Source organism: Rhyacophila brunnea, unplaced genomic scaffold (genome assembly GCF_057557595.1).
Source record: "Rhyacophila brunnea isolate RB1 unplaced genomic scaffold, BYU_Rbru_1.0 scaffold_12, whole genome shotgun sequence".
Taxonomy (NCBI): Eukaryota; Metazoa; Arthropoda; class Insecta; order Trichoptera; family Rhyacophilidae; genus Rhyacophila; species Rhyacophila brunnea.
The window spans coordinates 36,866,127-36,889,970 of NW_028232774.1; the positions used below are offsets into that span (position 1 = coordinate 36,866,127).

Genomic DNA, 23,844 nt, shown 5'->3' on the forward strand with positions numbered 1-23,844 from the left:
CACTGCTTAATACAGATTAAGTATTTATATGCTTGCGCTTCTACACAATATGTTGTCAGTATCACATATCACATTATGTATGCGTAAAATATCATTGATTGATTTTTGGAATGTTCAAATCTTTGTATTATTTTGGTGAACTTAACTTACTTGTCTTGGATGTATGTATATAAGTGTTATATTATCTTGTTGCACCAAAAACACAAAACAGTATTCGAAAAAATAGGATTTATTATTGATTGTTTTATGATATAGAATTTGTTTTGGCTGCAGCGCAACTTTCAATTGCTGAAGAATACCGAAGAGCATATTATGATATCCTAGATATATTGGAAAGAATTGTAATATATTTGAGAATTGTCTCAGTGATGACTTGTATTGAAATGCCAAAAATGTATTTAAATTAATTGTGAAAAACAATAAATAATATATACTAATTATAGTGAAAATCATAATAGTGTTTTTTCTTTACGATCCTGTTGGATTCCTTTCTTTATTATTTTTCTTATATACGAGGTCCCAGACCATATTGATTAGGGATCGCAATACCGAATGAAAATACTAATACCGGTATTTCGGTATTTCCAATTGAATACCGGTATTCGTGCAATATATGAAAAAACAGAAGTATCCACCAATAAAATAGAGATATAAAAATCTCTTTGAAATATTAATATTTTATAGCAAAAAGCATAATTATAAACATATATGTAAACCGTTACAATTGGTGAAGGTATGATAACAAAATAGCACTGGTGAAAGGGTAGAGGTAGGCTTTTAAGATCTGACATACCTAAATAGTGCACACTAAACTTTGTTACTCATACATATTTGTTTTCAGACAGTTTTTAAAATTCAATTAAATCCTACATAAACCAAGACATAATAGAAGGCAAAAATATTCGTCTATCTATAAAATATCTAAAATTGTGCCATTAAATCACACATCATATTAGATACTTAATTTACTTATAGAAGAAGAATTTTTATCTATTGTGGTTTGATTTAGGCAGGGCTAAATGATTTTCAAAAAAAAACTAATTAATGTATTCTCAATTCAATGAAAACAAATAAATATGACTGAAAAAGTGTGCAGTATTTTTGTGGCATCGCCCATAGCATACGAGTAGGTACTTAAACTATTATGCTTCAATTAGGCAGGGTTTAAATGAATTTTAAAAATTAACCAGCACCATCTGCAAATTGTATTCTTTGTTCAGTGAAAACGAATAAGTATGACTGACAATGTTTAGTGTGCACTAATTATGTCGGATCTTAACAGCCTACCTCCACCCTTCACCACTATAATAATATGGTAGAGATGCTGCTGTTTACAAATACCTACTGCTACCTCGGTACATTTCACCACATTTTTAATACTTCTTTTTTGTTACTTCTTAACTCGGCCGGGAGTAGGGAAGGGTTCACAATAAATAACTCAGCGTAAGTTAACTGTTATATTATTCACTAAGTCTCTTACAGTCACATATTACAATAACTTAATTTAAATATAATAGCTTTATCTTATAACATTATCTTTAATCCCAACTTAAACATTTGCTCGCGTCCTTAGACGTCATCTCACTCGAAATGAATTTCTCCTACCATTTTTTTTGATTTTATTTCTCCTGTTTGCTTCCTGTCCTTGAAGAGCCGACAGGCTGTCCGACACATCGTACGAGGTCTCTCATCCAATACGGATCGACCTGTATATATCACGCCATGTCTCTAACCCTTTAAAGTCGACTGACAATTAATACTACTTATTTAATATTATTATAATTACTCAGTAAATATTTTCATTATATTTGAATGGTAGCTAGGAGGAGGGTTACTTACTTATTCAAGACCAGCTGACTAATATACTGGAGGGCGATGATCCGGTCTTCTCATACCCTAGAGGGGCCGTTTGCTGAAGGCAGACAGTTCTGTCGGTATTACTACCTAGTTGTTGAACCATTGTCACTTTCTTCTTCGAAGGGTCTCTCAGAGAATAAATTTATATTATGAAGTGTTCTTAGATGCGTATGTCACTGGTAATTCCATCTGTTTTATTAGTTTATTGCACTTTTACACATAGAATTTTCTTTACTTTTATCCCGTAAGAAGTAAAACCAAATACAATGTTTCTTTTTTTTAAAAAACAAACGAACACTATTTAACCACGATTTCCAATTCATCTAAAAATACACCTGACACGTGTGAAAGACTAACGAAAATAATATTTGGATAAATTTTAAATTAGGGAAGTAGGTACCTACCTACCTATAACGCGGAAATGTCTTTCAAAAATATCTGCACATGTCATTGCTGGTTGGAGTCAAGGGTCAACAAGGATCAAGTCAGGCAACCGGATGTAAGTCAGACATTGAGTAATCCGACAAAAAATTACAGTCCTGTTAAACCTTTATGTTAATTAATACATACTAGCTGAGCCAGCTGGCTCTCGCCAGTCTGTCTCGCTAGGTCTTGCAGACAGCTTTTCGTCATAGTGACTTGGTGTTGGATTTTAATATAATAATTGTAAAGTGTGTATAGACGGCGCCATAGTTTTCTCTTCGAGAAGGATTTTCATTCACTTCAGACAGTTGAAAATTTAGCTGATTTGTCAGTTTTACGATCTGCATGTCGTCACTGCCAATCCAAATTTGGAGTCATGTGCGTGTTCTATTCTGGGGTTTGGCCTTCTCATTATCGTCTGACATCATTTCTGGCTGCTAGGTTTAGCAGAACAGCTGGCAATCGCCGTAGCAATCGGCAATGTTATTTTAATTTTAATACAATATAATATGTGTAGGTATGTGCATTTAAATATGATAAATAATTATACATCTCAATTGTGATTATCATAAATAGCGATCCAATATAACGCGAATATTAATCTCTACGGGTCCCATTTACATAATAGAAAAAGGTTAGCAGCATAAAAAATAAATTTAAACATTATTTTGTTTCATTGTCTATAAAAAATAAATGCTTGGAGTCATAGAATAATATTTTAAAAATCATATTTTGATTTAAAAATTAACCTTAAACAATATAGTTTCCCGGTGCGGGACATTCATATCGACACAAATGTTGATAAATAATGAAGCAATACATATTATATCTGATAAGAATAGGATGTGGAATCAGCTTAAAGAGGCCTTCATCCAGCAGTGGATTGATACAGGTTGATGACGATAATGACGATATAAATGGGTAGGTATATAAAATCACAAATTTAAAAAAAAATGCAGTTTATATGACCAAGAAGAGTAGAATTAGGTTGGGATAACCTTCATCCAGCAGTGGATTAATATTGGTTGATGATGATAATGACGATATTATGAATGGGTAAATATAAAATCAGCAATTTTGATAAATATAGCAATTCATATGACCGACAGAAATTCAAAGAACCTAGAGAGGTCTTCATCCACCGGTGGATTGATTCAGGCTCATAATGATAATGGAAATATAAATAGATATAATATAATATCACCGATTTTGATAAATACAGCAATTCAAATGACAGAAAGGAGTAGAATCAGGCATGGGAGGCCTTTATCCAGCAGTAGATGGGTTCAGGTCAATGATGATAAGGAAGATAGAAATAGGTATAATATAGTAGTAGAATCAGGTTGCGGAACCCTCCATCCAGCAGTGGATTGATTCTGGTTGATGATGATGACGATATGTATATGTAGATAAATGTAATATCACCGATTTTGATAAATACAGAAATTCATATCACAGAAAGGAGTAGAATCAGGCTAAGGAGGTCTTTATTATGCGTGGATTGGTTCAGGTCGATGATGATGATGATGACGATATGAATATGTAAATAAATATAATATCACCGATTTTGATAAATACAGAAATTCATATGCCAGAAAGGAGTAGAATCAGGCTAGCGAGGTCTTTATTAAGCAGTGGATTGGTTCAGGTCGATGATGATGATGATGACGATATGAATATGTAGATAAATATAATATCTCCGATTTTGATAAATACAGCAATTCATATGACAGAAAGGAGTAGAATCAAGCTAGGGAGGTCTTTATTAAGCAGTGGATTGGTTCAGGTCGATGATGATGATGATGACGATATGAATATGTAGATAAATATAATATCACCGATTTTGATAAATACAGAAATTCATATGACAGAAAGGAGTAGAATCAGGCTAGCGAGGTATTTATTAAGCAGTGGATTGGTTCAGGTCGATGATGATGATGATGACGATATGAATATGTAAATAAATATAATATCACCGATTTTGATAAATACAGAAATTCATATGACAGAAAGGAGTAGAATCAGGCTAGCGAGGTATTTATTAAGCAGTGGATTGGTTCAGGTCGATGATGATGATGATGACGATATGAATATGTAGATAAATATAATATCTCCGATTTTGATAAATACAGCAATTCATATGACAGAAAGGAGTAGAATCAAGCTAGGGAGGTCTTTATTAAGCAGTGGATTGGTTCAGGTCGATGATGATGATGATGACGATATGAATATGTAGATAAATATAATATCACCGATTTTGATAAATACAGAAATTCATTTGACAGAAAGGAGTAGAATCAGGCTAGGGAGGTCTTTAATAAGCAGTGGATTAATCCTGGTTGATGATGATGATGATGATGATGATGATGATATGAATATGCTGATAAATATAATATCACCGATTTTTATAAATACAGGGATTCATATGACAGAACGGAGTAAAATCAGGCTAGGGAGGTCTTTATTAAGCAGTGTATTGGTTCAGGTCGGCGTGATGATGATGACGATATGAATATGTAGATAAATATAATATAACCGATTTTGATAAATACAGAAATTCATATGACAAAAAGGAGTAGAATCAGTCTATGGAGGTCTTTATTAAGCAGAGGATTGATCCTGGTTGATGATGATGATGATAACAATATGAATTTGTAGATAAATGTAGTATCACTGATTTTGATAAATACAGCAATTCATATGACAGAAAGGAGTAGATTCGGGCTAGGGAGACCATTATCCAGCAGTGGATTGGTTCACGTCGATGATGATAAGATGGATAGAAATATGTATAATATCACAAATTCGTTAAACCAATAGCAGTAGAATCAGGTTGCGGAACTCTTCATCCAGCAGTGGATTGATCCTGGTTGATGATGATGATGATTATTATGACGATATGAATATATGTAGATAAATAGCATTAGAAATTCAATACTGTCAAGAATACAATCAACGTAGAGAGGCCTTCATCCAGCAGTGGATTTATTGAGGCTCGTTATAATAATGGCATTATATATAGATAAGTAGATAATAATATAATATAACTGATTTTGATAAATATAACAATTCATGTGTAAGTAAGGAGTAGAATAAGGCTGAGGAGGCCTTCATCCAGCAATAGATAGGTCAAGATTGATGATGGTAGGGACGATAAAAATAGGTAGATATTATACAATATCACACATTTTGATGACTATGACAATTCGTATTAATTTCCTTTATTGTTTGCAATGGCAACTTTGTTAGTTTAATATGACTATCTGATCTATGGAAATTAGTAGCCTAGGTAATTATTTAATAACAAAAATAGTGTGTGAACAGCCACAAAGAAGTATTTAAAAAAATCAAATTTGGAATATCACGTTATCTATGAAATGGCCGTCAGTGGCGTACCCCGCTGTCAAAAGATATTATACGTAGTAAATTGTACCAAAATTATGGTTTTTTCACCGGAAAAAAGTGCGCCAATGCCTACATTACGATATTTGAATAAAAATAATCGAATCCGTTTGTCAAATAAAGGATTAGAAGGTCTTAAGCGACGAAGACGTCATTCTGCTGTATGTTAAAAGAAGTATGGCGAATTGTATACGCGTTATGAGAAAATATCAGTTATAAACGTCACGTACCTGTAAAATCATTGAAAATTTGTGAAATGTGGTCAATTCAAACGATAGATGAATCGGTAGCGCACATTTCGAAGTGAAGATGTAAAAATAACAATAAAATGTCGCTTAAATGAGCTGTTGGTGTATTTTCCAAAATCTCTTAGGATAATAATATATAGGAGATTATGAGGTGTCTAATTACAAAAAGCGACAAGTCCACAATTCAATATTTTCGGGAAACAACGTTTTTATGTTTCAAGCTTCAATTATTTGTTTTAACGTGAGATTATTTTCTCCGTTGTATTCTATGTGGAAATTAGAACCAAATGGCAATTTGTTTCAGCCGATAAACTCTTAAATGTAATAAATATAGGCAAAATAAAATTGGACATAGCGCTATTTGTACTTCACTTTTTAATTTTATCTACATAAGGCACATATTTCCGTGGCACTGTCATGAGTTTACCAGATGCTACGGCATGGGAGAAGCCCTTTTCAATATTGAACGTTCCCTTATTGGTTGACTTAAACATGCGCAAAATCAACCAAGCTTTAAATAATATGAAACATGGACTTGGCGCCTTTTTGTAATAAATCGAGACTTAAAATATTTTTTTTCGTAGGGTTATGTCACGTTTTCGAATTTATAGATCAATACATATTGTGTAAAATTATACAAAGAATACGTGCGTATTTTTTTCTCGATTTTGACCAAATATGGACTCATCGCTTTTTGGAATTAGACGCCTCATATTATTGTTTCCAATTTCAATACCGAATAATATATCGGTATTGTCTGATTTTTTAAACCGGTATTTCGGTATCGAAAAATACTGGGATACCAGTTTTGAAATACCGGTATTGCAATCCCTAATATTGATCCCGCAATATAGCGACATTATAGTCGATGCTTTTATGAAAGATTAGCTAGGATTGACGTGATGCCCTGGATTCGAATATGTGAGCACATTGTTACATACCATAGACATACTGTAAAACCTCGTTAATACGAATTCCATGGGACCGAAAACTGAAAAAAAAATCGAATTACGAATTGTATGGGGGAAAATATTAAAATTTTGAAAAAAAAAAAATTTTTGATTTACATCAATTTTGTTTCCGATCATAGATGTGCCTACCGAATTGGGTCATAGAATGTCAGGATTATTTTTATTACCTTCTTAAAATAAGTAATTTTTGATTTTTTAAGAAAAATCTGTCACGATTTTCAATGACTGGCTCATGAAATAGTGTACTTTATTACGATTCATTGAAAATTTTTGTATGCCAGGGACTCTGAAATCATTTCGAATTACGAAATTCGAATTAATAGTATGGTTTTATATGAAAATAATGTTCAAGGGACTTTTTTTTCCGGAAAATTTCGAATTACGGCGAATTTCGAATTATCAGTGTTCTTACTAACGAGGTTTTACTGGACTATAGACATACATAAATTGAAACCGCCTCTGAGACATACATATTGGAAAAATTCTCAGACCCAGGTGAGTGCTATACCAATTAAGGTACTGACTCAAATACTATTTCCTGACAGTTACACATCTGAATTGTTTTCAAATTCCACCTATTTGTAATTTTTAAATCAAGCTGATAACATTACCAACTTTGATTCATGGATGGTGTCAGGAACTACACAAATTTAAATTTTTACATGAGTACCTACTTGCACTTGCTAATAATTTCGTTGTATGAGATTTAAGAATACATATTACATTCTTCATTGAAAATACATATAACTTCCACCCTTCGCCTACCTATTAGAAAAAACCTTAAAAATTATAAGTGCAAGCATGTGTTATTTGGTAACAGAATTTGTCAAAAAAAATGAATAAAACTGTAGAATTTCCAAATATATTTAAACTACCTGTCTACTTATAAATCCTTCCACTACTGGGTATTTAAAATAAAATAATCAATGATGTTTAAAAAATATGTTTATTATTAATTAATATCTACATTTTTAAAATAAATTATGTCTCCATGGCGACCGCGTCTGGTTCTTTTGATTGAGATCCATTTGTGTCATTCGGTTCGGCCACCTCATCTTTTGAAGATTCGTCATCTGGGGCGGGGGGGTCTTCAGCATCAGGTTTGTTGTTGTCCGTTGCCTTCTTGAATTTGTTAACATCTGAAAGTAATAAGAAACACTTAATCACCATTTCTACTCTACAACGAAGCATTTGGACTAGGGCAACTATAACAAACCATTCCTTAATGGCTGACAACCAATCCAATATCCATTTAAATTCTAATGGATTTAAGTTTTGTACTATTCCATTTGAGTCGTTTTTTGCGACCCGAGTTTTACCTTTCGGCATCTTCAGGATTTAACACCTTTTGAGTGTAGTATTTTTATTGTTTATAATTACTGATGATCTATTATTAGGTTTTGACAATTTTTTATGCGCTATCGAGTGTATTATTATTGATAAGGTAAGGGGTTTTTTACAAACACTTCAACTATTCATAATTTGTTTGTTACATTTTTTTTTATTGCGACCCTTGACTTAATAGGTAGGTGATATGTTTTTACTACTTTATTGTATTGATTTGTTGTATAAGTTAGAGTTAATAGTGTTCGGTGTGTGTTTATTTGATTTTGGTGAGTTTACACAGTGCCTGAAGATGCCGAAAGGCGAAACCTGGGTCGCAGAAAACGACTCAAATAGAATAATAGTATAAAACTTAAATCTATTAGAATTTGAATTCAAATTCTATCAAGTACCTTCCGGTCGATAGTATTAATATTACAACATCCATTTACTCAAATCATTGGGCCAAAATAATATATGATCAGAACCAGCTGTGGAAATTGACTCCACTAACCAAGAGCGAGTCTTTGCTCTGTGATATGCGCCTAAAATAACAACAGGCATTCACCGTGTGAGCATTTTTTTATACATATAAATCCATCTACATTATTATAGTCCACACTGTTTCATCCAATTTTTCTTAACAACTCTAGTTGTGTCAAGGTTTTGTCATACATAAAAAAGGAATAATGCTGTTGTTACTGCAAGTGAAAGTGAGTGTTACCGAATTTGGAAGTGTCCTCTCCCAGCAATCGCAGCATGTGTACGGTGTCAGGCTGTGCAGTATAGGCACGCAGAGAGCGCACACCACGCCACCCAACCATCTTTAGCCGCAGATCTCCATCCTCAAACACCAGCACACAACTTCCGTGTTCTGTATTTTTTCATCAAATAAAAATTCATTACTAATAGGATAATAATATGTAAATGTATGATAAAACAGAAAACGTACAAAATATTCATAATCAACTCTAGAATTCAGTGTGAATCTTGCCTGCCTCCTGAAGAGGTTGCTTAACAGTTTTTTTTTATAAATAATGGTTGTTCGCCTAACTCACTCAACCTAATTAGGCTAACAAAATATTACACAAAAAAAATATAAAAATTGATAGCAACTCGGAAGTTAACTGGTTACATGTAAATTGTACGTAAAACATTTCACCGTGGCACAGTATACTATACTATACTATACTGTCTCCAGTTATATTAGGTTGAATATGAACATTAATTCAATTTTCATAGCTGATTTTGGCAAAATTCATGAATTCAAGAATGAAAACCTAATCTAACCCAACAAATAATCCAGTATATCGGCTATTTTCAAAACTTGTTTGCAGCTAGCTTCCTGTAAAGTGTAAACCGACAAGAACAGTGTTTTATTTAAACATGAATTTTATATCAGTACTATACGACCCAGAGGTTGGATGGTCTTTAATATACGGCCATGTATTTCCGATACAACATTTACATACGGACACGTACACATACAGAAAACGTACTAGTTTCCGGACACAAAGTTAACTAAGAGAATTCTACTAGCGCTTGCTATCTTAGAAACATGCAGTAACACACATGGCAATTTGTTCCGGCATATCTGGCTTGACCGAAAATATCAGAATAAAGCGAATAGGTATGTACGTTCGGTTTATTTAAAATATTTTTTGTATATAATCCACTGAATCTTTTGTAGGTCTCCAAAGTGCTGCCGTGTCATGTGGACCAATAATTTAATATGTAGTATGTAAAAATATCACTAGTTTCATACATTATAATTTCTTTGCTTGCGGAAGGAATAGACTTCTTTTTACAATAATTGTGACATTGTATTATGTTCAGCAAATTCTAATAACTAAAATATTTGGTACTATTCGATTATACGGAATACAGCGGAAAACACATTTTGAAAATACCCGATATACTGGATTATTTGTTAGTTTGGGTTGGTTTAGGTTAGGTTAGGTTTGGTTAGGTTAACCTAACAAATAATCCAGTTTATCGGCTATTTTCAAAATGTGTTTTCCGCTGTATTCCGTATAACCGAACAGTACCAAATATTTTTCACATCACAAATGTTAAATAACTGTTTAGTAATGAGTCTTCGCCTCTTGTATGTACAGATATGGATAGATTTTTCGCTAACTGATTTGATAGGTAGCAAAAACTGACCGCAACTAAATTCAGCCGGTTTACACAGTTAAAACTGAATCAGCATAAGACACTTTTGTGGGAATATAAAAAAATGTCACAAAATATTTTACCTAAGTCCTTGACCTGTTCCTTTGTGATATCAGTGAGCGTGTCTATATCGGGGGGTGTGTGTGGATTATCGTTAAGAAGAAGCGCCACGAGATCTTCTTTCGGCAATTTGACAATCCTTTTATCACCAATGTACGGCATCACTGATGGCAGACCTTCTTGTGAAAGCCTAAAGAAGTAAACACGACATTATTGATGGCAATGAGATAACTTTCATGAAAACTAAAACTAAAAATTAAAACGGAATACATAAAAGGCTGCCATTTTGATTTTATTTAGTGTTGCCAATATTGAAAAGAACATTAACTTTCTATAAATAACTACATCAATCAACCATGCCGGAATTGATGTCAAATATTGTAATATAAAAAGGTCATACATAATATGAACCCCACTTTCTAGAGTCAAAACTATTTGGTACCTACATATACATACATAAACTAATATATATATATATAATAACTAACAGTATTTCAAATTAACATTATAAAAAGCAAACCTTTATATAATTTCTAGTGTTTTTATAATGGTGTTATAAATAATATCAATTGTTTAAATGTGAAATATCTTAAGTGATTTATTATGATTCATAATTTTTTTAACATGCTTTATCAGTCTGATAAATTAGTTAATTAAAATAGTAGATAATTAGTAAAATTAGATAAATTAGTAGATAATTAATGAAAAAATGTTCTATGCTTTTTTTCACGTCTTAATCAATGATTTCAAAATTTACATTGCTTGGGCCTTCATTGTTACTGCTTTACTAAAAAGTTAGAAATGTTTGCTTGTGTAGTTTATATTATATTCTATTAAATAGTAAAGTGTGTGACCTGAAAGCGCAGGGCATTTTATTGTTGTCACAACGGACAAACGTCTTGACGCCGGTATTGATGATCTTCACCTTGTCCTCATTCCTCATGACGATGTCCCGCACTAGCGGTGACACCAGGTAGATGTTTTTCTTCTTGCCAATCAGGCATCTGGTGAGGAGGCACTTGGGATCGAAGTCTGCCCGCAGTGAATAGAAATCCCTGATGGACGGGTACACGTCTACGGTATCATCCGCAAAGAAAACGTAAGGGTCTTCTTTGTAACCACCCATTCTTCGCTTCTTTCTCTGCGGTCCCCAGGGTGCCGATTTTGGTTCCTGTCGGGGGTCGCTGGAGGCCTCTGTAGGCTTCTCCGATTCGTCAACGACAGTATTGTCAGTTGAGGGTACTTCAGCCGCAGCGGGGTTTTCTTTTTTTTCAAATGGCAATACGCTCACTTTTTCGAGTACAGCTACGAAGAATCCGCCTGTATCTTGGTGGTGCGGCAGTATGCGGATGCTAGAAAATTTGAAACAGATTTTAATAATGTTGCTTGATTAGTTTTCAATTAATTTTTTAAACAAAGCAACCAATACAGATTGTAATTTAAAAAAAAAATGGATTATAAATAAAATAAAAGATTGAGATGAGATTGAAAGAATTCTAATCTTGTAATATCAGGATTTAAAATTCTATCTGGTATTGCAATTCCTACTTGACAGTGCTACAGTTATGTGTGTGCGAAAGGAAAAGGGAGATAATAATTAATATATGTCTATAATATAATATTAATAATTATAATATTGATTCAACTCAACTCTGTTCTCATTTACACATAATATATCATGCATTATGATTAATTTGGCATATCAAACTCATCACCTCAATTTTTATAACATATCTCCTATTTCCTTTCACACACAGATATGCAATCTATTGATTAATGTATGTAATACGATCTCACCATCGCTCCAAATGGTACTCTTCAGTTTCTTCTGGTGTAGGTGGGAACATCTGTGGGCGGACACAAGTGCTCCATTTTTCTGGCACATCTTCATACTTATCGTAGAACACCATATCCTTGGAGGCCGGCCGCCAGTGTGACATGCCTGAAATGAATGACAAAATAAATTACCATTATCCCACCTCGGCAAAGCATATTGTCAAGTTAACCTTACCTGTTCCGTGATGTCAAGTCACATTATACAGATACCTACTTAAATCTTTTAATTTCAGTAATTCCTAAACACGCTTTCACATAATTCCATTATATTATGTATATGAACATTTTCAAATATGGCATTGGTATCAGTATTGTACTTACACAAATGGATGATAATATGTTACTAAAATTGACATTTTCATTTTAAAAGCGGTTAGTCATATTATGCAACGATGGCACTTTATTAGCACAGTGAGAAAAGGGTTAACAGCCTATACTGCTTTGAAGACGTGCACTCTAACACTGAAATCTAAGAAACGCTAGGAAACAGAAATATACATAAAGAAAAACAAGGCTTAAATTATTTCAGAGTACTTAGATGTGGTCAAAAGGCCCAAGAGCAAGTCTCGACTTTTGAGTTCTGAAAATCAATGTCTCCAACAAACCTCAGAGATGCAATGGTATGACTGCATTATAAACACTTAGGCTCGTGAGCTGACATGTTTGTCCATGCTGATGATGTCATCATAAAAAGGCGCTACTCGTAGCTGAGGCATGTGACCCGGATGTCACCTGAGTACAATACTTTGTACCACCGTGGCAAAGCCACACGGATTCCATTGCCAACTATCTCTCATGCTGTAGTTGTGCTACAATAGCAATCTACGCTCTACTAGTCTCACATGGCAGGAAGTGGAAATGGCGCATAGTAGCATGATAGGAAATAAGAAAATGATGTGAGTAAAGAAGGTAGAAGACGAAACAATAAAAGGACTCACCTTTGGAGAAGACGAGTCCTGGCAGCATGTGCGCAATGTCCACCAGTCGGAGACAACCCTTGGCCTCCCTGAGAAGGCGCAGGATGACGGCCTCGCATTCCAGAGGGTTGAGGGAGCAGGTGGAGTAGGCCAGCCGTCCTCCCACCGCCAGCAGCTCCGCGCCGCGGTGCCCGATGCGGTACTGCACTCTGCAACATCAAAGCACAACATCGAGTTAGTGTCCGGTATGGTAAATTGAAATTAGCGTTTGTAATCCCGAGATCCAGCTAGATTGGTTGATTCCAAAAGGCCAGAATTCAATATTTTGGAATACCAGATTAATATTTTATATGATTTTTGATAAAAAGAACTAAAAACATGTAATTTAAAAAAAATATTGGAATATTTATCCATTCATTTCCTAAATTTCAGCTGACACCACATTGGCCCTATACTAATAATTACCCTACGGAATTTCAAAAAAGAGTACACGTCAAACCTATGCAAATTTAGATAAAAGCCTATTCCATAGAATAAATCAATTATAAAAACCAAATCACAATAGAGAAGGGAATGATTTACTATCAATTTTAATATATGGTTCCTCAAGGTGAAATAAACACGAGTAACTATGACACATGACAGTTGAAAAAACAGAATATATGGGCTACCCGTGCAGATTGTTTCCATTTCCCGGTGACCACTTGAGCCAGATGTCAGCGTTCTTCCGGAGAGTGCCGTCTCCGGAGCAGGGCACGTCGCACAGGATGCGATCGAACTTGAGCAGCTTACTCCGGGAGGGCGAAGAGGAGGTAGGGTCGCTCACTGTGAGATTGGGCATGAATGCCGCGTCGTGGTTGGTGATGACGATGCATGGTGAGTTGAGCCGCTTTGCTTGGTGGACCAACATGTAGCACCGGTTGTTGTCCACATCATTTGCCATCACAAAACCTACAATTGCATACAAATTACTTTTAAATTATATTTTGTCTGAAATTAAACAGACACTTCACATAATGCAACACACAGGCATAATATTTTCTATTATACATAATGTACATGGTTATCAAACTCGTGGTTCGAATTTCACAGTCCTGTCATTCTGTCAAATATTTCACACATATTTTTTGACACGTTGTCACTTGATAGTCTACCATTTAACACAATGGCTCTTTTATCCACTGTACAACACTTACGTTACTTGACGGTCGGACTGTGAAAATTTTGATCGGAATTTAGTAGAAACCATCAACTGAAGGCTGTATTCACAAGCTGATTAAAAATTTGAAGAGACTAGTAGTGTTTTCGATCGCCTGATAACTGTCAAGACTTCGTCCAGCCCATTCACGCGAAAACATTGCTGCTGTATGCGAAAGTCAAAGAGTCAGAAATGTCAATTCCATGAAGATCGCAGCAACTTGGCCTCTTTATGGTGAATTTTGCATAAAGGCCGTCTCACCTACACCTGTATAAGATCCAGGTCACGCAAGAAACTAAACCCAACGGACCACGAGTAGCATCACAGTTTCACCGATTGGATTTTGGAAGAGCAGGCAACCAAAAATCATCTTCAGTGATGAGACACATTTCATCGGTAATTTTCTACAAACACGTATCTCAATAAAAACAACTTTTCAGGAGAGATAAATAACAATTTTATTCTCTCAGTTTTAAATTCATTTTTTTTTAATTTTCTTTATGAAATATCCATTTAGTATACCTTAGTTACACAAATTTTCATGAAAAAAATGTTAGGTTTCCAATCTATCGCACTACACTTTCGACCGATCAGTCATATTTTCGAAGATATGAGAATGCGTTGCAACTTTACTGTGAATCATTCCACAATATTACTGCAGTAAACACGTATCTTGACTTACGAGAAAGAACTCCAGTATAATCATCTGTCGGAGTTGAGTATTCTGTGTACTTACAGACACGTAACTCAAGATACGAGTTTATAATATTTATAAAAGTTTTTTATTGAGATACGATTTTTTTGTATTGCTTAAATCTATTATGTAATAAAGTATGTTTTGAGATACGAGTTAGTGGAATATGTGCGTATTCAAATTCTGAATTCATTACATCAAACAACTCAAAACTGACAAAAATTGAGATACGTGTTTGTAGAAAATTACTGAAGATTTCCACCTCAATGGGTACGTCAATAAGCAAAACTGACAGTACTCAAAACCCACAAGCGATTCAAGAGAGGCGCCGTTGCATGCCTCTAACTGACAAGGTTGAAAATTATGATAATCCAGAAAGGGGTTTTAGCATGTCTAAGAAAATTCATTGATTTTACCTGTGGGTATCTTTCCATTATCATCAGCGTGTAAGAATTCAATCAGCTGGGCTGTTTTTGAACCAGGGGACGCGCACATATCTAGAACCTGAAAAAAAGTATGCAATCAGAGCATTTTAAAATCACATAGGGCCCAATGCTTATATTTATTGAAATAAGTCGGCTTATGCGTTAGTCGCCGATTTTCGAGCACATTACACACGACACATAAACAAGTGATTCCTCCAGTGGCGAAATTGAAACCTAAATCCATATTGTAAACGGAAATATAGTATTTAATGTTATTTACTCGTTTTGGCAAAATCAAATTGAATCGGGTGCCGATTATCTATGCCAACACCAACCCTATTGGGATAAATAATGTACATGCATTTAGGTAGTACGCACGGAATTTGTGAATAATGATGCTGTTGTCATTTCAATAATCAATAAAGAGAATGCTAGGGACACTGCATCTGCGGTGCATGCATTTATTAAAATAAACCAAACCAACTGATTATTTAGTTTATATAACTTATTTATTAACATTCAATTAACATTTTGTGGTTTACATACTTTTACCATATACAGAAAATAAAAATTGGAAAAATATCTGTAGATACTTGTCATTTATGTATTGTTTTGCTGAATGCATAAATATCAGTATGCGGGAAACAGTCTGTTCGGACATTTGAATGTGATAATCCATTCTAATAGCAGGATTTATTCCCCCATTTATTTATTTTGGTTGCAACATTATTCAAAAATTGATTTAAAAAAAAATCTGGATAAAATAATAATAAAACATAATTGTGGTGAATACACGTGTACACGTTATTATTTTGTAATGTTACAGTGATTAATAAATTTCTTACTACTTAGGTAAGTAATAGTTTTTATCAATTAGCCCATGAATCTATCCGTGCATGCAATTATTTGCGTTATAAATAGGGTTGTGAAAATAACATACTGCAATAAATTTTTTTAACATATTTGATTTGAGAATTTGCTAGTTTATGAAAAATCCTGCAAGCGTGTTGTTGAATTTATTGTTGCAAAGAGCCATGATGGGGGGAAATGGTCATTACCTTGTGATGCGGCTGAACGTCCAGAACGATGGGCGGGATCATAGAGACAGACTCCTGGCGGGAGATGCTCCCCGAGCTAGTCTCCGCAGTGAGGAAGTTGTGCAGGCGGTAATAAGCTTCACTCCGTCGGATGTCACTGCGTGTCAGCTGCAGCTGCCACGCCAGGCCTCGAGGATACCTGTCATTTACCATTTACAGTAAAACCTCGTTATTACGAATTCCACGACACCGAAAATCGAAAATAATTTGAATTACGAATTATGAAATGTATGGGGGGGAAATATTTAAATTTAAAAAAAAAAAATTATTTGATTTTCATCAATATCATTTACGATCATAGATGTGCCTACCAAATTTCCGGTGCCGTGTGTCTTAATGGGTCATAAAATGTCATGATTATTTTTATTACCTTCTTAAAATAAGTAATTTATGATGTTTTACGAAAAGTCTGTCACAATTTTCAATGACTGGCTCATGAAATTCGTTATATAATTTCGAATTACGATATTTGAATTAAAGGTATGGTTTTATATGAAAATAAAGTTCAAGGGACTTTTTTTCGCGAAAATTTCAAATTATCCGTGTTCTTATTAACCAGGTTCTACTGTATATTGTGCAATTTATCCGACAAGTTCAAATCAGTACGTCTCCATTCTTCCACTATTTAATCAATTCAATTTATTTGACCACTACATAATATATTATCTTCTCAGTGTACGAGTAATTTTATCAGGATTTTTAAAGGATTGGTCTTGAATGTTTCACTCTATCCTTTTTCGATAAGGTTGGAAAGCAGAGGTAGGAAAGTTCTACTTCACAAGCATCCACAATCGGGTGACAAACACAGGTGTCGATTGAAAAGAGCTCTGGACCCCATATTCATGGTATGACGCATCGACTTAAACCACTGCTGGCTCTAACCTAGGATATTGCTAAAAATGCTCCGCTCGTTAGCGGCATCGCTATGTTATTAAGCGATATTGATAGATGTCTAATTATTTCAAAAGGAAGTTAAATCATCATTTCTATCCAACAGGATCTATCTTAACAGGAGAATTCGTTGTTAACCATTTGCTCAACCTGTCCCACATAGTGATTGAAAAAACAATTTAGAAATGCGCAATCCTTTCGGTTGCTTTCCTTTAAGGCTATACCTCAGTTGAGGCACGGTCTAAAAAGATCGTGGCTAGGCGATGCGCGGATTGCGGGTCGCGGGTGCAAATGACGCATGCCAAACGAAATATAATTTGTCATATAAATCCAAAATGCGTCCATTTAATGTTCTGTTTATTGTTCTATTAGTAACAATAATAATATATTCATTCACATGTTTTCTTTTTAAAGTAAATGGGTAATGTTTTTAGTCGTCTTTACACGATTTAAGAATTAATACCCCCGTCGCCATCACGAAACAAATTGACGTGTTCCCAGCTCGACGTTCTCTCTCCGAATTGCAGCGAGTCCAAAATTTCGTCGCGCCTATAGTTGAAAATTATTTGCCGTTTCACTGATGTATCACCTTAATAGCCTGTGATGTACAACATATATCACGGCATTTTCATACCTTTGTAGTCAAATTTTTTCTATAAGGAGAGACTTTGCAAGTAGAAAACATTAGTATATTATATTATTTAATATGACTAATGTTGTTTTATATTAAACTTTAAGCTGATTTTTTTTAAATTCTTCCTCGGGAGACTCGGAGACCTCGGGAGATAATACTTGATGGACGAGTGGTAATGTTTCCGCTTATGAAGTCATGGGTCTCAGTTTTGAATCCACGGTCTGGCAAATTCACATATGAGTGGCTAACATCCATTTCATATTTAATAAATTTGTTTAGAAACCTCTTGTATGGCGGTTATGATCCATATCTGATTGAAGAGCTAATGAAAAAAAAATTGGTGGACTTCTAATTGGTTAGGGCAGAGTAATCACAGATTATGAAGCAGAATTCTGCTTGCAAAGTATTTAGTACAACCATACCATGGCAAACAGATGGGCTTTTGTATGTCATCATCCGTATTTCCGGATATCAATGAATCTCCATTGGCTGTCTCTTTTTCTTGAGCGGGCTTATCCGCTTGCTCTGACTCCAGTTTCTTAGTATTGAGGATGTCCTCAAACAGCTGCCCCTTCACGATATCCAGCAGCGCCTTGGCCTCACCTTTGGAGCCGGTTATCCGGAACGCTGTGGGGAGATTTTCCTTAATAGTCTTCATAAACAGGTCCCATTCTTCGGGAGGACATATATTTTGTGTCTGAAAAAATAAGAATTATTGGTTTTGTAATGTTACTACGATTTCACGGATTAAACGGAAGTATTGACATCTAAAATCGATTTTACGGAATGGGTTATGGCTGCAATGGGCAAGGCATAGGGCAGAGAGAAGCGGATTTTTCATCCAAGTGATCCCATGATTAGGGATTTATTAAATCTCCAATAGCGATACTATGTGCATACAGATATTCAGATTGACACCAACATAATCCGAAAATAGAAATACAAATAAAGTTGCATTCACTCTCCCGCGTACACAGAATCTATTTAATTCATTTACTGCAACTGTGAATAAATTTTGGATAAATACCTATAGTGGAACCCCGATTTTGTGAACCCGGAATTCACGTTTTCCCGCTATTTACATGTAGTTTTGGCAGTTCCGTTTCATTTTAGTATACAGTACACTCTCAGTAATCCGCCGCTCGATTATCCGACAACTACTATAATCCGCTGTTATTTTTACTAGTTGAAAGCACAAAATCAAGCTCTATAATTCGCCGGTATTCAATTGTCAAATTCAGTAGTCCGCCGCGTACAAGTATACAACGCAGATGAGAAGGGTTCATTTTGGAAACTCTCTTTTGACAAGAAAACATAAATATTGAAGTGTGTCACCCTTGTAATTGCTATACTTGCATGCAGACCGCATTCCAACTATGTTGCAAGCATTAACAGCTGTTTTTTCAAACAAACAACGTTGCATCGACGCTGTGGGGCTTCTTATGTTAAATTACATACATATGTTTTGTGAAAGCTAACAAAATCACATAACAAACTCGACATATTGCCAAGTTTGTATGTGCGTTACACTTTATAGTTCTTACCTGTTGAAGTTTATTTTTCTGATAATTTGGCCACTTTCTTGCAACTGCGAAATATCCCAATAATAAAGTACTCACCAAATAATTTAGCGAATTGCACTAAAATTGAAAATACCACGTTATAATAAAATTTATACATATAACAATTCCACCTACATACCTTGTAATATGTTTCAAACTCTTTATTTTCCCTGATGATTTCGGCATAACATTTTCTTTCATCGTATTTAGGAGGGTTTTTGGCCTGAAATAAAAGCACATATTATTAATTATTCATGTTATAACTATCAAAACCCTATCTTAGGGGGGAATTTACCAAAAATAATCAAAAGAAGTGAGTATTTTAATGTTGATTAAAAATATATTCTAATTTATGAAATTGACAGCAAGAGTTTTTCTCACCAGTTCTTTTTTGTCCCTTTTTCTTTGAGCAAATTTATTATATTTACGTTTACCTCCCATTTTATATATAATTCAGATCAGATCACCGGCAAACTTGTTTTCTATAGCCACGCGAGTTGTCAAAACACAAACAATGTGAGGTTATGTTAATATTCGGTTCGTGACGTTACTCATTCCAAAATGTGCACCTAATGCAAAAATAATATTGCTTATTATTAATTATTTTTCATTTTCTAATAATCATTCGTAAAAAATAAAAATTGGTTTACAAATGAAAATAATCTCTATTGAATACTCACCAATATTATAAAATATATATTTTTTCTTATTATAGATCCGATATATGTACTTTATTTTGTTATTTATGTGGACAACCTGTTTGGGGCTATAACCAGTGGCGGCTCGTTCATAGCACTGCGGAACTGCAGCACCCCCGAGCAAATTGAGAAGAATGTAATATTATAATATAAATAAATTTAGGTATGAATATTATATGAAAATATCAATATTATTTAAGCGTGTTAAGCTTGCCCGCGCACCGATGCATCCAATAATAATTGTTGAAAGTGATGCATCGCGTGATTTCATGCAGTACCATTTTCGATAGAAATGCTCGAATAGGCGAAGGAGGGGCGCGGGGAGCGGAGTCGCCGCTCGTAGCTTCGTCTGGTACTGCCGCATTTTCGTGTTGCGAATGTTGTCGGGACAGCGGCTCTGAGCCAGTAGCGACGCGTGGCGCGAGTCGCGACAGATGTCGAGAGCAACTAAAAGGTGATAGACCTTCTTTCAAGGATAAAAGACAGAAGAATCAATTTTCGACACAACGATTTGAATAAAATGGCAGCATTACAACAGCTGATTGTAAATAGACTGACATTTCTTGAGATCAAAGAAAATCTTTTACTGTATGCTCAAAGGTCTAACTTTACACTGAATCGGATTTATAGCGCCTGTTCACGTGCATGGATTTACTGGCAGCAATAGTGAGTATTTTAAGCTATCGTGACAGTAACTGTTTACACGTAAAAGTGCTGACTCTCTCTCCAATTCATTCTTTAAAAATGAGCGAGACGCGATGTTGTTATGGTACTATTTCATATTGACAGGTAGTGGAAATCGGTCAACCTGAAAATTTGTTCGTAATTCGTTTTTTTGCCGGCAGGTTCGCCACTATCGTTCTACTGCGCAGGCGCAGATCGAAAAGATCCTACTGTCGCATGAAAATTCAGAAGCTTCCTTTTGGTTCATGCATGCAATCTTGCTAACTATGTTTACACATACATTTTCTTGTTATGGCCACGATAATACTTGCTGTCCACAGTAAATCCATGCACGTGTTAACGGGGTATTACTCGCATATCGCGCCGTGAAAGGTATCCACTTCAAAAGGTGTAGATTTTTTTTGTAAATGGATAGTAGGTAGGTACTACAATATATAAATAAAACAATAGCTAAATAATATGTTTATGTTCATTCTTTCAATTCGAATTTTTATTTCTTATTTTCACATCTAGATTGCATAAATATTATAACGTTTTCCATAAAACATTCACATACATTATCAACAACAACAATAATTTAGGAATGTTGATAAAAACATCACTGCAAAATTATTCTTCGCTACCTATATTTTGTTTAGATAACTATTATTCATACCTTTTTTTATTAACTAATAAAAAAATATTTACTAAATGAAAATAAAATACATAATATTATTGTCATTGTATAAATATTATTGTTATTGGAAGACAAAGATTTTTTTCAATGTGTTACCATTTACAAACATGCCTTTAAAAAAATATCATGGCATTTCATGTAAAGAAAATTAACAATCATGAAAATATTTAAAACAAATAATAATTAGTCAAGTAGTAGTTTTAATAATTCCAATTACATATCTATTTTAAATTAGTAATAATTTATATAAGTCCATTCACTATATTGCAAAAGTATTATTATTTCAATGAAAAAATAAAGAAGTTGGTATATATTTGTGGAATACAAAAAGAATATAAGTATAATAAATAATAATACATAACTATAAAAAGCATCAAAAAATGATTCAATGTATTATTTATTATTACCATATCCTAAGTACATATATGTACTTAAATTATTGTCTTTTCAAAGTTACAATAACATGTTATTTTGTTAATTTCAATTTAATCTAAAGCCAATTCTACATTTTGGAAGACTTCAATTCACGTCAATTTTATTTTATTATTACCAAGAAAAGTTATGGAAGACATACTTCAGTATTGAATATATAGGTAGGTATACAATTCTTCAAAAGATTTAATAATTATTATTATTGTAATATATAAATATAATATTTTACATAAAGCATTCATAGAATATATATATTAACAGATATACATTTTTTTAATCAATGTTTTATTAAAAGATAACAACATTAATTTTCGTCTATACAAAAGTATTTTCTTAGGTCAAAGGCCAATCGTGGAAGACATGGTTACGCAAGCTTATTATCAAATATACAACTGATATTTGGATTTCACCTCTACATACTAAATAACTATGAAAATTTGCATCGCATTACTTAGGTTTATACTTATCTATGACAATAAAATGCCTCTCAGATTCTGGCTATTATTGTCAAGTTATAGTAATATTGACATCAATTATTATCTTCACTATTACAAGTTGAGATCATCGGGTTAAAAATTATAAATCACCATTTCAGCGGTTACACTTTCCATTTCAACTAATCACCTGTTGATATATGCAATTGAAATGTCAGTAGATACAGTTTCCTGTTTGCATAAAATTAATAAAAAAGTAGGTACATAAAAACAAAAATAAATGCTGTGGACAAGTTTGAAAGTGTGCTTTTCTTCGTCCAAGTATTATAATATATTCAAATTCAACAATAAATCTTATAGATGCCCATTTATGGTTGACATTTTCTAAGCTTATTAATTAATAATTTTAATGCTTAGTGCAAACTAAGACGATTCTTTACCGTCAAGGGATATGTTGGAAAGATGTAAGCATTGTAAGAATTCAAAAAGTTTGTTTTTTACGTTAGAATCTCAACATAAATCGATTTATTTTTAATCATAATCAATTCTAAAACCATTATTTTTCAAAATATATTATGCAATGGATGACTATTGAATATTACTTTAATTAAATTTAACTCCATCTGTGTTAATATAAATTATTTTCTGTTTTCAAAATCCATATATATAAATAAAAAGGTATGTTTACAACAATATTATTCATTGAAAATGATTCAACTTGATATTATTTCAGCTACATCACCATAATTTAGAAACAAATTTAACTTTTTATTATTTCAAACAAATACGCAAAAAAAAACACCTTGCCATTTTTATACTATCTGAAACATTTCACGCAAATAATTTTGAGATATTTATCAGTCACCAATTTATTAATTTATATAAAATTCAATAATATTTTTGTAACATAGAACGGGGATAAACTGTTGGAATTTTCCTATATTGTAAATATTTTACAGAACTGGTATATTGTATTAACATATTGGATATACAATAAGACATTATTATTGTGTAGGCCAATGGTAGACCAGCGATATTGATATTGTGTACATTGACATCTATCATTTGAGCTTAAAACAAATAACATCCTTAGAATGAACGATTATCAAGGGATATTTCTTATTCATAATTTTCTACAAACGATTTTTACTCACCAATGTATTTAATTCTGCTGCAAATATTTTGAACCCTCAAAATGGAGAGCTTA

General features: G+C 33.6%; 1 protein-coding gene across 1 annotated transcript; it reads right to left on the bottom strand.

Annotated features, from left to right (window-relative positions):
- Window positions 1–7,828: 7,828 nt before the first annotated feature.
- Window positions 7,829–20,231, bottom strand: Nsun2 (tRNA (cytosine(34)-C(5))-methyltransferase Nsun2). Its single transcript, XM_085961220.1, has 12 exons — window positions 20,095–20,231; window positions 19,853–19,936; window positions 18,574–18,848; window positions 16,588–16,765; window positions 15,521–15,608; window positions 13,884–14,163; window positions 13,234–13,421; window positions 12,257–12,401; window positions 11,314–11,811; window positions 10,483–10,649; window positions 8,949–9,098; window positions 7,829–8,040 (listed from the first exon to the last, which is right to left on the bottom strand). The coding sequence occupies exons 1-12, from the start codon at window positions 20,152–20,154 to the stop codon at window positions 7,883–7,885; spliced, it is 2,271 nt and encodes a 756-aa protein (XP_085817346.1). The 5' UTR covers window positions 20,155–20,231; the 3' UTR covers window positions 7,829–7,882.
- Window positions 20,232–23,844: the final 3,613 nt, after the last annotated feature.

Coding starts and splice junctions, on each gene's coding strand:
- Nsun2 (XM_085961220.1), bottom strand. CDS start 20,154: ATGGGAGGTAAACGTAAATATAATAAATTTGCTCAAAGAAAAAGGGAC. Junction 19,937..20,094: donor AAAGGGACAAAAAAGAACTG/GTGAGAAAAACT, acceptor CTTTTATTTCAG/GCCAAAAACCCTCCTAAATA. Junction 11,812..12,256: donor GAGTACCATTTGGAGCGATG/GTGAGATCGTAT, acceptor CAAATTTTCTAG/CATCCGCATACTGCCGCACC.